At 59.1% G+C, this 14327-nt stretch overlaps 2 protein-coding genes across 4 annotated transcripts in view; both read right to left on the reverse strand.

The window, feature by feature from the left end:
- Positions 1-14327, reverse strand: part of CAPN5 (calpain 5) — a 53138-nt gene that overhangs the window by 20153 nt on the left and 18658 nt on the right. For all 3 annotated transcript variants that reach the window (XM_030331693.1, XM_030331694.1, XM_030331695.1), the window contains exon 3: positions 9298-9429. In XM_030331693.1, the coding sequence (XP_030187553.1) occupies positions 9298-9429 (132 nt within the window). The remainder of the gene's footprint in view (positions 1-9297; positions 9430-14327) is intronic.
- Positions 1998-3713, reverse strand: LOC115524916 (olfactory marker protein). The gene has a single exon (XM_030331696.1). It carries the CDS (start codon positions 3636-3638, stop codon positions 3147-3149), a length of 492 nt encoding a protein of 163 aa, XP_030187556.1. The 5' UTR covers positions 3639-3713; the 3' UTR covers positions 1998-3146.

Genomic DNA, 14327 nt, shown 5'->3' on the forward strand with positions numbered 1-14327 from the left:
TGAGTGCTTTACTAACTCATTTAAGCTTCATACGGGCCCTACAAGGAGGCACTGTCATTAACTCCTGCCAACAGACGAGGAAACAGGCTCAGAGAGGCTGCCCAGGGTCACAGGTGGTCAGTGGCAGGCCCCTCACCACTGCACACACTGCCTGGCGGGGGCGGGGGGGTGGCGATGGTCAGGAAACGGCAAGTGTCTTCATTCTGTGTTCTTGTGGGTTCCATGGAAAATGGGTCCTCATTTCCCGTCCACTGCACTCCTCCTGACCCAGTCTTGTCTCTGCCGGGGAGGAGAATAGGGGTGGAAGGACTGGGTTCCGTTGCCCCCACCCCTTCCAGAGGCATCTTTGGGAGTGGATGGAGGCTGTGGCTGGAAGGGCAGGGCTTGGGGAAGAGAAACAAGGTGGCCACAGATGACCCGGGGAGGGCTCCAGGGTGCAGGGTGGGGATGTGAGACCTGGCTGCGGGGAGCATTTCAAAGTGAAGGTCATTCCCCAGCAAAACCCCAAGTGTGGCCCCTGAAGCAGGACCTGACCGTGGTCACTGGGAAGAAGCTGGCCTTGCCAGGGCCTGGGCCCTCAGGAGGGGTGGGGGCACCGTCCCCGCCCCTTCCAGGGGGCCAGAAAGTCTGGTGCACACATGTACCCCTCCTTTGGCCCCTCCATACCTTCTGTGACTTTGGGCAAGTGACCTCATCCTCTGGGCCTCTTTGTCTCTGCCCCAAAACGAGTGAGCTCCAGACAGATGACAAGGGGACAGAGTCCTAATGAAGGGTCAAGTGGGGCACTAAGGTGGTGTCTTATCTGGTCATCAGGGCAGGGGCTGCCCGATGGACTTGTATTAAATGGATGACAGAGGCTCAGTGAAACCCAAGCCTAGGTCTCACCACCCCCCCCACCCCTGCCACTCCCTGTCCCATCCGCCCCCACCCAGCCACCCTACAAGGGAGGGAGATTGTGCGTGGCTTGGTGCATCCCCACCCATCCCCTTTGGGCCCCACCTGCTGAGGACCAGATGCCGCCTCCCTGGGGCCCCAGCATGGCTCTCTCCACGTCCCGTACAGAAGCTGGTCTGGGGCCTCTGGAGAAAAAACTCTCAGGGGTGTTGGTACCTGGTTGGGTGTCGGGAGACATGTCTCCAAACTCCATCCTGATGTCTGACCTTGGCCCAGTCACTTGACTGCTCTAGGCCTCATCTCTGAAAGCCGCAGGGCGGGTATGGGAATGTGGGAGAAGGCCCCAGAGGGGCGCTCAGGGCTATGAAGGGACTGAAGAGGGCTGTCAGAGCTCCTGAAGCGGTGGGGGTGGCTCGCGGTGAGAGACTGCACACCGCGAGGCAGGGGAATAGAGGCTTTATTGGGGACACGCAGCGCATGGGGTGGATACGGTAGGGCAGAGTGGGGGTACAGGTAGTCTGCACCATGAGGGTCCCCAGAGCGGCAAAAAGGCAAAGGGCAGCGCCATCTCCAGGGGTCTGGACTCCCCTGGTTGTCAGCAGAGAAGGCAGGCAGGCATTGCTGGGACTTCAGGCCCCAGAGCTGAAAGTCAGAAACGACCACAGCCAATTCCCACCTAAAGAATCCCAAGGGACGCGTGGGTGGCTCAGTCATGAAGCATCCGATTTCGGCTCAGGTCACGATCTCACGGTTCACGGGCTCTAGCCCTGCGTCGGGCTCTGTGCTGACAGTGCAGAGCCTGCTTGGGATTCTCTCTCTCCCTCTCTCTCTGCCCCTCCCACACTTGTGTACTCTTTCCCTCTCCAAATAAATAAAACTTAAGAAAAAAAAAGAAAAGAATCCCAACTCCAATACCTGCTCCTCTTTGCACATTTCCAGAGTGGGGGCTCGCCCTCCCAGCAGCCCCAGCCACTGGGATGGCTCTCAGCCTCTATCTCTCGGGGTGTCTGTTCACAGGGTCCTGCAGCCCTCGATGGCTCTGCTTCGTGAGGAAAATGGGCCTGTTTCTGACAAGAACAAACCAGGGCTGGCCTGGAGACAGGGTGTTGGGGTCACTTCCTGAGGTGCCAGCCAGGCCTGCCCCTCCCTCAAAGAAGGCTCACTGGGCCTGTGCCTTCCCTGCCCGGGAACCTGGAAGAAACCTGACATCCCAGCAAAGAATCTACTGTCTCCTGCTCCAGAGCTCCCAGCTATCCAGCTTCCCCAGGCAGAGGGAGACCCCTTCACTATACTGTTCCCCACTTCATTGTATGAACCTCACAGGCTCTCAGCTCAGGGGGCCCCCCTCCCCAAGGCCATCTTGGCCAAGCCCCTGCTAAGGGCCACCCGCAAACCAGCTGGGCAACTACATAATAGACCATCTAAAATCAGACTTGCACACAGGGCAGGTACAGACTCGAGAATGTAGCCTTATGAATATAGCGTGCTCTCTCTCAATACATACGCACAAGTACAGATAGAGACATCCCTCTGTAATATGTTATATGTCCTCTCCCTGTCACTTCTCCCTCCTGAAGTCATTCTCCAAAGAGCAAGAGTTGGCAAGCATAGCTGCTAGCCTGCCAGTCACTCCCCACTGCCCAAATCAAGCCCCGCAGCAACCCTGCCTGAAGTCCCGAGGCCCCTGGGGCATCATGGGACCACACCAGGCCCGGGCCAGGAGTAAGTGCCTTCCTGGGTCCTCAGGCTGAGTGTTCACCTCTGGACTTCTGTCGCCAGGAGGGTACCAAATGCCCATGTGTGGATTCCCCAAGGAGGCCGCTCTGTCGTCAGTCTCCCCATCTCCCATCTCCAGAGGAAGCCCGATGGCGGGGAACTTGGATCTCTCTTTCTGTGTGTCTATGTCTGTCTCTCTCGGTCTCTTTGAGTCTCTGTCCGGACAGCGAAGCAGAGAGAAAATAAATGCACTCGGCCCCCTCCATCTGCCCACACAAGGTCAACCAGGCTTCATGGTCTACAGCAGAAGCAGCAGCCACCGGTCCAGCTTCTAGACTACAAGTCCTTTGCGTCTTCCTCCCGTGAGCAGGAGCGCCAGCACCATGGAGAGGAGAGGAGGAAGGACACAGGCTCAGGGGGTCCCGGGCGAGCTGAGTACAGGCCAGCAGCTAGAAGAACGTCCTCAAACACACGCCTCGGGGCAGGGGGCACGGGCAGGGCTGGCACGGGGAGGGGGCAGCAGCGAGCAGCTGCCGTCAGAGCTGGTTAAAGACCACGGAGGCCTTGAGGTTGGCGGGTTCCAGGCCCTCGCTGAAGGCGATGAGGAAGTACATGACCTTGCGGATCTTGGCCAGGTCCGACAGGCGCTCCCCGAACTCCAGGGCATCGGCCTCATTCCAATCCATGGTGTCCGAGTCCTCCTTGTGCCAGAAGATGGCAGCAGGGTCCAGCAGCTGGCGCGTCATGAGGTTGGTGAGGTCGGGCGTCCAGTTCTGGGAGGTACCCGTGATGGTGACCTTGCCCGGCTTGTCCAGCACGACGTCCCAGCGCTCAAACTGCAGCTTCTGCTGCTGGATGAAGTCAAGGCGGTACACGGACTCGGCCGGCCGCAGCAGCTTCTCGCCGTCCTGGCGCTTCTCCCCGCGCTGCTTCAGGCTCTCCACACGCAGCCGCATCTGCCTGGTCAGGTTGTGGTCCAGGACCAGGGGCATGTTGAGCTGCGGTGGCTTGGGCCCGTCCTCCGCCATGCCCAGGTGCTGCTGTTCCTCCGCCGTCTGGGAGCCCGGTGTGCCGGGGCCTCGCTGCCAGGGCGAGAGGCCACCAAAGACGCCCCACCTACCCCTCCGCCCTCCCCCGTCCCCTCCCCTCTTGGCCACTGGCCCTTCCCGGCCCTGCCCAACCCTCAAAATGGGGGTGGGAGTCCCCAAACGCCTCCTCTCTACGCCTCAAAGAGGCCGTAACACAGGCACTGCAGGCAGGCGGGAGGCGGCCGGGCTCCTCGGGGACCAGACTGCTGATGTCACTTGCTGTGGTAACCGCCCCGACTACCTGACTCCCAGGGAAGGGCTGGGAGCGCTCGTTTGTGAAGGAGGGAGGCTGCGTGGGGCAGAAAGAAGGGGCGGGAGGTGGGGAGCAGCCGCTCAGTGTAAGGAGAGAGGCTTTACTGGGGACACCCTGGCAGGAGGGTAGGGGGGAGCAAGGAAGGAGAGGCCTACTGATTTGAGATGTAAAGTCACCCTAGACAAACCCTGTAGCCACTCTGACCCAGAGTCACCCTCACCACTCCACACTCAACCCCCAAGGCCTTCGATCCCATTCCCAGGGTCCCTGAGAACCCTCCCCCCAGCCCCACTACCAGGACTGGCCTGGCCACCACCATCTCTGACCTAAACCCCTGTTCCCAAACTTCAGAGGTCATCAGAATCAGCTGCAGGACTGAAACACGATTGCTGGGCTCCAGACCCAGCGCTTCTGACTTAACTGGGCGGACAAGGCCTAGGAATCTGCACTTCGACCAGCCTCCCGGGTGATGCTGATGCGGCCGGTCCAGGGACGGTGCTTGGAGAATCACTGACCCACGTGATTCCTGCCTGCCGGCCCTGCCTCCACGCTGCACCCCACGGCAGCCCCACGCCCAGGTCTCCTCCCACTAGAATCCCACCACTTATTCCACCTATATCAAGCCTCAGTCTCCCCCGGGAGACTTGAGGCTGAGGAACAATCTGACAAACGTCCCTATCTCCAGTGCCTGAGGTGGAATCGGTTCAGCTATTACGTTCCGGTCAATGGAAGATGTGGAATACGTGAGTGCATCTGGGAGCGGGGTAGGGGAGAGGGGAAGGTGCCATGACATGCCACACGCAGAAAAGAGGACAGAGGCACAGGCCAAAGTGTTAAGAGCTGAAAACAATCTGAAGGGTCTAGTGGACCACAAGCACAGACCACTGCTAGATGGAGGCTAAATCAGCCAGTGGGATCTTGGGCTACATGAACAAGAGTGTCACCAAGGTCACCAAGGGAGACAGAGCATCTGGTCCTGTTAAGATAACACCTCGAGCCCTGAGGTCAGCTCTGGGGGTCGCTGGTGGCAATTCCCCGAGGGTATTCGAGAGAATGCAAGAAGTCAAACTGCCTGACCCTCACAGAACCTTTCTAGCTGCAGGGAGCAACACGGCTGAGGAATTACTGTTAAAGTAAGCCAGCACCCAGAACAGAGCATGCCACACAGGAGGTCCTGGGAAAATGCTTGTTGAATGAATAATGAATAAATAACACTGATAAGAGAACTGATATGTTAGGGGCCAAGGTCGACCAGAGGAAGACATCTGCGTAGATGGGAGAGAACAGAGACATGACTGAAGCCAAAAATGAGGTTTGGGGGCAGGTGTGTGTCAAAGTGCAGGATGAGGGAGATGCCTGGAAGGTGAGGGCGGCTGAGGGTGAAGGCTGATGGGGATACAGACAGGATCTGAGGCTGGGATGGTGAGGGCGGGGTGCCAGCCGCACGGGCAGAGGAATCCCTGGGACACAGCAGTATTCGGGGTGGAAAAGGCTGGGGAATTGGTGGTGCCGAGCCCTCGGTGCCTGGGTGGCAGCTGGGTCGCTGTGGAGCGTAGGGAGCAAATGGCATAAGCCTGGAGAGGTTTACAAGTGGAGGGTGCGGTCTGGAAGCAGCACTGAGGAAAGAGAGGATGCCAGCCCCATCTCTGGACCTGTGGGATGCTGGGGGAGGCGTTCAGTATCTACTGGTGGGGACCCTGGGGAGAGCCTGGTCTCAGCCTGGCCGGGTTACCGACCCACCAGAGGAGGCTGAAGGTGGAAGTCGTCTGGGCCTCAGACACACAGGGCAGGAGGGAGGGGCGGCGAGAGGTGAGGAAGGCCCGAGTGGGAAGGGAGGAGAGGAAGGGGGCAGGAGGCTGCAGGTGGGGCTGGGCCCACTGCCATCCACAGATCTCTGCTCCGCCCCCGGACACCTTGGGAAGACCCACTAAAGCCTCGCATAGGGATGAACGCAGGAGAAAAGCAAGTGACCAAGTTGCATATGTGATTGCAAAACTACATACTGAAAAACAAAACAAACACCCCTTTAACCCCAACTGGAAAAACTGACGAGAAGGAACTACAGTAACCCCTTTAACGCTGGCTGTTTCTGGCTAAAGAAAACCTTAAGCAACGTTGTATTTATTCAAACCTTCTGTCCCCGGTACCTAGAATGGTGCTCGGGGCATAGCTGGTGCTCAGTTAAACTGGGATGAGTGACCTGCCATGAAGCTAAAGGGCATGAAATGCACATGTAACAGGGGCAGGGGTGGGATGGGAACCATTTTAAATAGAACTAAAAAAGAGCCCAAGCCCTGCCACCAGGTGCCTCTCCCAGGCCGAGCCCCAGGACCGGCCACCCCCCAACACTCCCCTCTCAGACATCCAGGCCCTCACTTTCTCTCTGCTCTCTTCCTCTCCTCCGGCCAGAGAGGCTAGGGGCAGGGATCAGGCCTTGGACTGCACCAGACTCTGGGGGAGGTGAGCTCACAAAGGACCTTGGGTCTGGCTTGGGCCAGGTCACGCTTGATAGCAGATGCCCTGTCCCACTGTCACATCCTGATTTCTGGTCCACAAAACCTGGTCACCCGAAAGCCCACTGTCCCACCCTCAGAGAATGTATAGTCAAGGTGAGGAGACCATTATGCCCCTACCAGGGATCCCATAGGAGGCGGAGGCCCACTGCCAAGGGGTGCATCACAGAACAGAGAAACAGGCGGGGCACACAGAGGTGGGGCAGGGAGGAGGATTTAACACGTGTAAATTGCCGTGAAATGCCACAGGTTTCCCCCCCCCCACCAACAGGCTCTTTCTTCCTCCTACAACCCTGGGGACTAGAAAGGTCAGGCTGACACCAAGGCAAGGGGTAGGAACCTGACCTGCCCGATGGCATGTAACGACATGGACCCAAGCCAGAATCACACCCAGGCCTGGCTGGTTTCAAATCCTGTGCCCGCCAGCCCCAGGCTGCACCAAGAACTAGAGGTAAGGGGGTGGCTTCCTGGAGGAGGGGGTACGGGTGTTGAGGGCACGATGCAGCAGCATGTGAGGTTAGGCATCCCCAGAGTGAGGAGGCTGGGGGGAGCAGGGGTGCAGCTCAGGCCGAGCACCCCTGTTCCATGGAGGAAACAGGGTGGGGCAGGGGAGGCCCTGCAGGGTAACGTGCCCTAAAGTGAGGGGTGACAACAAACAGGGCCCTGTCAGCAGGGACAGGAGGGGAGGCAAGGCACAGTAATAAGCTCTCCAGGGCCTCCTGCCTCCTTCTAGGACCCGGGAGCTGTCACCACAACAGCACCCGGAGGCAGAGTGCAATTAGCCAGGAGCACTTTGCTCTGCTCCAGCCCCCTGGGGACTCAAGCTCCTGCAGATCTGCCTCCTGGCCCTTGAAGGCTCGAGACCAGCCAGGCCCGGTGCCCTGACATCCTGCAGGAGGAACCTTCAGCCCAGAGATGAACACAGACCTGCCACAGCATGGATGACAGACCTCCCGCCTGTGGGTCTGGGGCCCCTTCCTCCACTCACTAGATGGGGAGCTGCCCCAGGGCACTGCCTAAGGCCAGGCCCAGGACAGAGCACACAGCAAGCTGAGGCTCCTGCCTACAATGGCTAGAGAGCCCATTCCCCAGGAGGGGACACAGCGGGTCAGGCTCTGGCCCCACGAGACACAGGGTAGGAAAGCGGGCTGTGGGGCTGCTGGCCAGTAGCTGGGTCCAACAAATTGAAGAAGGGCTCTGCTCTCAAAACTTTCTTGAGCATTCTCTGTGCCAGGCTCCTGCTGGGCTCACCGACAAGATGTATTTGGGCCAGCTTTGCCCAGGGGGAGCTCATCTCAAGAAGGGAGACCACAGGTAAACAGGTGATTATAGGGCAGGTGGGAAGTATAGGGCCAGCCCTGAAGGATTCCTGTGTGCCACCTCCAGCCCCAGACGGAGCCCTGACCAAACTAGGGGTGGGCTCAGAGGCAGGAGGACCTTGCTCTGGGCTCAGAGAAGGGGGTTGGAGCCTGGAATCAGGGGGGCAAGGATAGCTCTATACCCAGCGAACAGCACTGAGCCCCAACCCCAGTGAAACGATCCCACATGTGGCTCTCTGAGGCCCTCCCAACGTGGACATCTTACAACTACCCATGTCTACAGGCTTCAGCAGTGGCCTTTGCTGAGGGCCCTACAGCACCTGTGTCCCTACAGACCATCAGGAGCCAGGCTCCAGGAATACCCACCCCAGGGTGGCTTTGAAAGGTCACACTCCCGTCCAGAAGACACGAAAATAGAGCACCTGCGACAGTCCCAGCCTCGGCTAAGGGCACAGCTCCCTCTGATGGCTGAGGGACGCCACAGACAATAAAAACAAACGCACTGCTCCTTGGTCCCTGCTTGCCTGGGAATACCCATTATGTTCTACGAATATTAATTACCATAACACTGGCGATGCAGACACCATTCCCTGAGCACTGCACCCTGAGAACAGTATCTCGTTTTGCCCTAACAAACTCCCTGAGAGGGAGCTACCCTCATATCCTGGTTTTCCGGATGAGTAACCGGAGCTAATAGCGACCACATGGCGAGGTAGGGGCTCCAACCCAAGCCATAAGGCCGTGGTGCCCGGAGCTGGTCAGCCCTGCCGCCATTTCCTCGTAGGAAGAGCAGGAAGGGCAGGGGTGAGCAAGGGGCAACGACCTGTATCTGCTGACACGGGAACCCAGGATGCAGTCCCAGCTGATTACTCTTCAGAGACCAGCACTCCAGCGTCTACTCCAGCAGCCCTGCCTCCCCAAGAAGGGACCGTGCAGTGTGGGGGTAAGGGGCTGCACTGCCGAGTGCTGTCACAAGCGGGCGGAGCGTCACGAGAGAGCCAGTTCTTCCCAGCCTAAACTCTTGGTGCCGCTCGAGAACATCGGTGCTTGGAACCAAGAATCACGAAACAAAATCATCTGAACCACTCCTGCTGACCAAGTGAGGAAACTGAGGCCAAGGTAAGGGCAAGGACTGGCCAAGTCTCGACAGCAGGTACTGGCAGGGGGTCTCCTGAACCCCAATGACTGGTGTCTCCACACCGCACATGATTCAGGTCGCTTCCACATTTCACACGTGAATATTCCACCAAGTGGCTACGGGGACACTGTGGGCCCCCACATGTCAGGTGGGGACACATCCGAAGGCCCCTGGGAGCCACACAGCTTGCCAGCACCTAGGCCTGGGGATCCTCAGCTGGCAGGTGAGGGAAAGGTGATTCTGCTGCTCAGCCAATGCCGGGAGCCCTGGTGTCACCCCGCGCCCCACCCCTGCACAAGTGTTCATAAAGTCACCTCTGCAAGTTCAGGCTGCACCTCCCCTGTCCAAGCGGTGAGGGCCCCACCCCACACCTCACCTTTTGCCACAGTGACTCCCGGGAGGCGAGTGACGAGCAGGCCGCCACAAACCAACAGTTGCCCACTTGGCCCTGGTGCAGGTCGTGGGAGCTGATGCCGTCCACAAAAAGGCGGGGGTCCTCACATATGTCCTGCGGAGAAGCCAAGAGGAGAACTCACTGTCAGCGTGGAGATTCGCCACCTCCCCTGACAGACTGGGGGGCCCCCTGAGCAGCCAGTTGGTTTTCTCCGAATCCAGCTCCCCCCTCACACCAGGTGCGGCCTGGAATGCCCTTCTCCCATCGCCCGACTGAAGAACTCTGCCCTTCTCCCAGAGGTTCAAACTGATCAGATGCTAGGGAAGGTCTTTGGGGGACTGGACCCTGGGCACCCCCTTTCTCCTGCCCTCCATGGTCTTCCCCAACCAGCCAGGGGTCAGTTCCCATCATGCTCCTCATCCTCCAGCATCAGCAGCCTTGCAGCACCCACACCAGTTCACCCTCAGGGCCCCCCCTCACAAAGCGCGTGGGGCCCCAGGGGGGAGACAAACACCCCACAGGTGATGAACGAGTGGCAAAGGCAGGGAAGAGCAGGGAGCTGACCATGCCAGGCCTCACGCGGGCACATCCTCAGGCTACCTCGCTGGATCCTCAACCCACCCCAAGAGTGTGGGGTTGTTACTCTATTCTATGGATAAGCAATGAAGGTTCAGAGAAGGGCAGTGATTTGTCAAGGGCACACAGCAAGCAATACTGAGCAGAGCCGTTGAGCAGACATCCACAGAGCTTCTGGAATGCCTTTCGTGTGTCCAGTGTGAGCCCAACGGGTCAGCGGGGGCAGGGGCTGGGCATGACGGCAGTTTCCTTCCCCTTCCCAGTCCGGGTCTCTGCTTGGGGCATGCGTGTGCCCACCTGTGTCCCGAAGCATCTATACCCCACGGAGCTGGGAGGGAGTGGGAGGTGGTAAACACTGAGACATACCTACCATGTGCCAGGCATCCTGCTGGCACCACGATCAATCCTCACCATGGTCCTGAGAGGTGGGTACTGTGCCCATTGTACAGATGAGGAAACTGAGGCCCAGAGAGGTTGAACAACACGCCCCAGACACACAGCTGGGTCTGCCTCCCTATCAGCTGGTTCAATCACAACCCAGCTACTGAGGTCCTACCGCAAGCAGCCAGTAGAAGTCAGCAGAGTCAGGAAGATGGAAGTCAAATTCCTGTTTCCCATTTACTGGCTGTGCAACTTTGGGCCGGTGGCTCAACCTCTCTCAGCCTCCATTTCCTCACCTGTGCAAAGGAAGCAGATGATTATCCCTGCAGGGCTGTGTAAGGACTCCATGGATTATGGAAGCCGGGCACTCGGCAGGGAAAACGGGGCAAAGGGCTATCGGTCCTCACTAAGGCATCTGGGACTCTGGTTGTCACCTCTGCCTGGGAAAACCTGGGTTTTGGAGGGCCAGATTAAAGGCCAAAACTCCCCCGAGGGTGTGAACAGCTCCAGATAGGACTCCAGGGTGACCCAGAGCCAAGCCACAATTATGGCTTCCCCGTAGTACAGACTGTGGGATGCCACAGGTCTGAGTAATATTGCCCCAGGTCACGGAAACACGGCAAGGCTGTGCTATCAGGAAGCAAGGGCAGCAAGAAGCCTTGCCTCCCTCCCCGCTGCCCTCCTTATCTTATTTCCTAGGCTCTGGCCCACACCCAGCTAGACTGGAGCCAGACGGAGCCATGACTTAGCATCTGCCTCCCTAGAACGGCAGGCAGGGTGGGAGTGGAGGGGCGCCTCATATCCCCAGATCCCAGCCACATCCCCAGCACGGGAGAAGAGACAGCCACCACTTGGCGTCACCAGGGTCTGCAGAGATGACCTCCTAGTACCCCTCCCCTTCAGATCTTCCCGCCAAGGCCCTGGACAGAGACAGGACGGCCCATCCGTTCTCAGAGGAGGATGCTGAGGCCCAGCAGGCAGTGACACCCAAGGTCACCAGGGCCAGGATCTCAAGACCTATGTCTAGCCTTCCACCTTTCTTGGGCTATCGAGTAGGCACAGAGCACAGAACTAGTCAGGGAAATTCCGGGCCAGGGGGAGGGCCCTTGAGGAGGAAGAGCTTGACCCCGTCATGTGCCCACAGCTATGACAGCAGGAACCCAGGCTGCCGGGAGGCGGTTACGCCAACACAGCAGGCATGGAGAGGGTTGGTGGCTAGGGAGGCTCGACTCCAAATTCACCCCAAGATGGGATCCAGCCACAGCGCTGAGATGCACACCTTCTGACACCATGCTCGTCTGGGCTCCCCACCACCTCTCTCCCGTCCACTCGGTCCACACTGAGGTTTGCCTTTGGGCCACCCCACCGGCCTGCGAGCTCCAGGGCAGGGCCCAGGCCTGACTCCGCCCACCCCACGACCAGGGCCGGGGAGCAGGGCTCGGCAGGTTCTGCTGGGGCTGTAGGCAGGATCCCGGCGAGAGAGTGGCACACAGGACTGGACCGGTCAGGCAACTGCTGTGAGCCCCAGGCCAAGCCATCCCCCAGGGCTAGGAGGTGACAGCTCCTCTCCTCCACATATTTCTCTCTGGGGCATGGCCTTCTACGCTTTCTACGGCTTCTACGCCTGCAGTCACCTCTCTTGCCTCTCAGCCTTCAGCCAGTCAGACCGGCTCCACCGGACACAGTTCAGAGCCCAGAACCATCTCCCTCTGGGGCACAATAAGAACCTCAGGTTTACAGGCCCGGTGCACAAACAGGAATGCAGCAAGACAGCGGACCCAGGGCACATTCTGCCTCCCCTTCCATCCTGCTCATCTGTCACCTCCCTCTGGGGATCTGAGATCGCGATAGGAATCGACCACACGGCCGGGGAAAGGCCCGGGAAGGAAGCAGTCCCTCTGTCTGCCTGGGACACAGGAGAAGAGGGCAGGTTCTCAGGAGCACTAGCCTGTGCCCCACCCCCTCTGCAACAGACCTGCCTCTCCATCCCCCATCCCCTGCTTCGCCTCTCTTCCCACAGCAGTCCCCTCCTGCAAGGCCACCCAAGCACACGCACAGAAGGGAATCTTTCCGGAGGGGTGGCGCAGAGGCCCGGACGGCTGGCCCTGGTGAATCTACCTGTTCCATGGCACAGGGGCCTACCATCCAGCACAGCCAAGGAGTGGGGTCTTCACCAAGTGCTTGTGTGATGAACATGAGCCCAGGGCTCGGGGCTGGGGACCACCAGGCCACCTTGGGAGAATTCAGGGAGGTTCTAAAACACACCTGTTTGTGGAACCCTTACTTGTTCTCTTTGGTTCCCTTTGGTCCCTTTGGTTCCACCAAAGGACCTACATGCAAACTTATCTCCAGAGATGGGGAGAGGCTGGATGGGGCAGCAGGTACTCTGTCCCCACAGAGATGAAAAGGGGCCCCTACTAAGCCCTGCGCCTGAGAGAGGAGGCAGCCCTTCATACCTCCACACTCTCGGGATTCCCCCTGAGTCACAGGCCTCGCTGACAGTGTTCCTCTCTTATCTCCCTGGCCAGGACTGTGGGAGGCCAGCAGGCCTTGCCAAACTGGAAGGAACAAAGAAACAACGAACCCAGAGGAGTGAGCCATAAGACAGGTGCCCTGGGTGGGTAATGAGGCGGACAAGGCCTGGCCCCACCCACAAGACAGGGGTCTTTCCAGGCAGGGCGAGCTCTGGGTCCTCAACCCGGGGTTGGCAAGGAGCAGGTGGGTGAGAGAGGGAGCCGGTTTGTCATGTGTCCCCCTTGTGTTGACACCACAGATACCTCAAGTCCTTTCAACCTCCAGCAACCATGATCAGCAAGTTATTCTCCCCATTTACAGATGAGGCAACTAAGGCCAAGGTCATACCTCCCACCACCCTGCCGGGAGGGAGGGCCAAGTCCATCTGAATGAAAAACCAGCCTCCTCATTCCATTTTGGGAGAAAGCAAGAGGGCGGCCAGCAGGGAGGGAGGCTGACTGAGGAGATCCTCAAGAACAGAGAGGCCATGATACTGACCAACCTAAACGAGAGGGGCTGAAGGTGACATGGGAGAAAGAAGGCCTTCCCAGGGGCTGCCCAGAAAGGGCTCTTTGCTCTATTTGTAAACAGTCAGGTCACAGGCCCCAGGAAGTAGGACTCCATGGAAACACGGCCGCCTCAGGACAAAGTTCCATCTCACTGGCCAAGAACCAAGCAGCTGGGAGTTCATGGTCACCCCACTGGGCTAGTCTCGCCCCACCCGCCTGAGGCAAGCCGGGCCTGACTTTCTGCTCCACCGACCGCCCATCCTGACGGTGCGGTGAGGGCCTGCCCGATATTCGAGCCTGCACCACCCAGCAGGCAACGCTCACACACCCACCATCCTGCACACCCCGATCCACACAGTCTGGCCTCCTCATCCAACACCACTCAGCCGTGCCTGGCCTTGAACCGCCTCCCAAACCCAGAACTGATCCCCCACAGCCACCTCCGAGCTGCACTCGGGCATCTCTCAGCCGACACCAACCACCACGGCAGGGGCAGCTCTGCTCCTCCTCTTTCAGTGTCTAGAAAGGACCGGACACCAAGCCCAGTGGGGAAGGCAGTGAAGGAGGGGGCAGCATGGCAGGACTCCCAAACTGGCGGGGAAAGGGGCCCAGAGAGGGCAGGTGACTCCACCAGGATCACACAGCAGGGGGAGGCCGAGCCCAGCCATGTTGGCATTTCCTCCTCTAGCACAGCAAGCCCAGCTTTCCCCAGCCATGCCTCGCCAGCCTCCTTCAGAGGCGCAGATCTAAAATGTCTGGGTGCTGGCCAGAGGGCAGGACAAGGGCAGCAAAGGGGTGGAGTGAGGAAGGCAGAGAGCTCAAGTGTCTCCCCCTCCAACACACACACATACACACACACACCCCCAAGGCCTCACAAAGGCCCTTTGAGGCTGGCCTCCTTCCCCACCCACCAGACAAAGGAGGGAGAGGAAGGCGTGGGGGTAGGGGTTCTGAGAGGCAAGAATCTTGTGGCCAGGAGGCTTCTGGGAGTTCTGAAGAATCAAAGCAGCTCACAGGGCCGAAGTGAAAGGT

Source organism: Lynx canadensis, chromosome D1 (assembly GCF_007474595.2).
Source record: "Lynx canadensis isolate LIC74 chromosome D1, mLynCan4.pri.v2, whole genome shotgun sequence".
Classification (NCBI taxonomy): Eukaryota; Metazoa; Chordata; class Mammalia; order Carnivora; family Felidae; genus Lynx; species Lynx canadensis.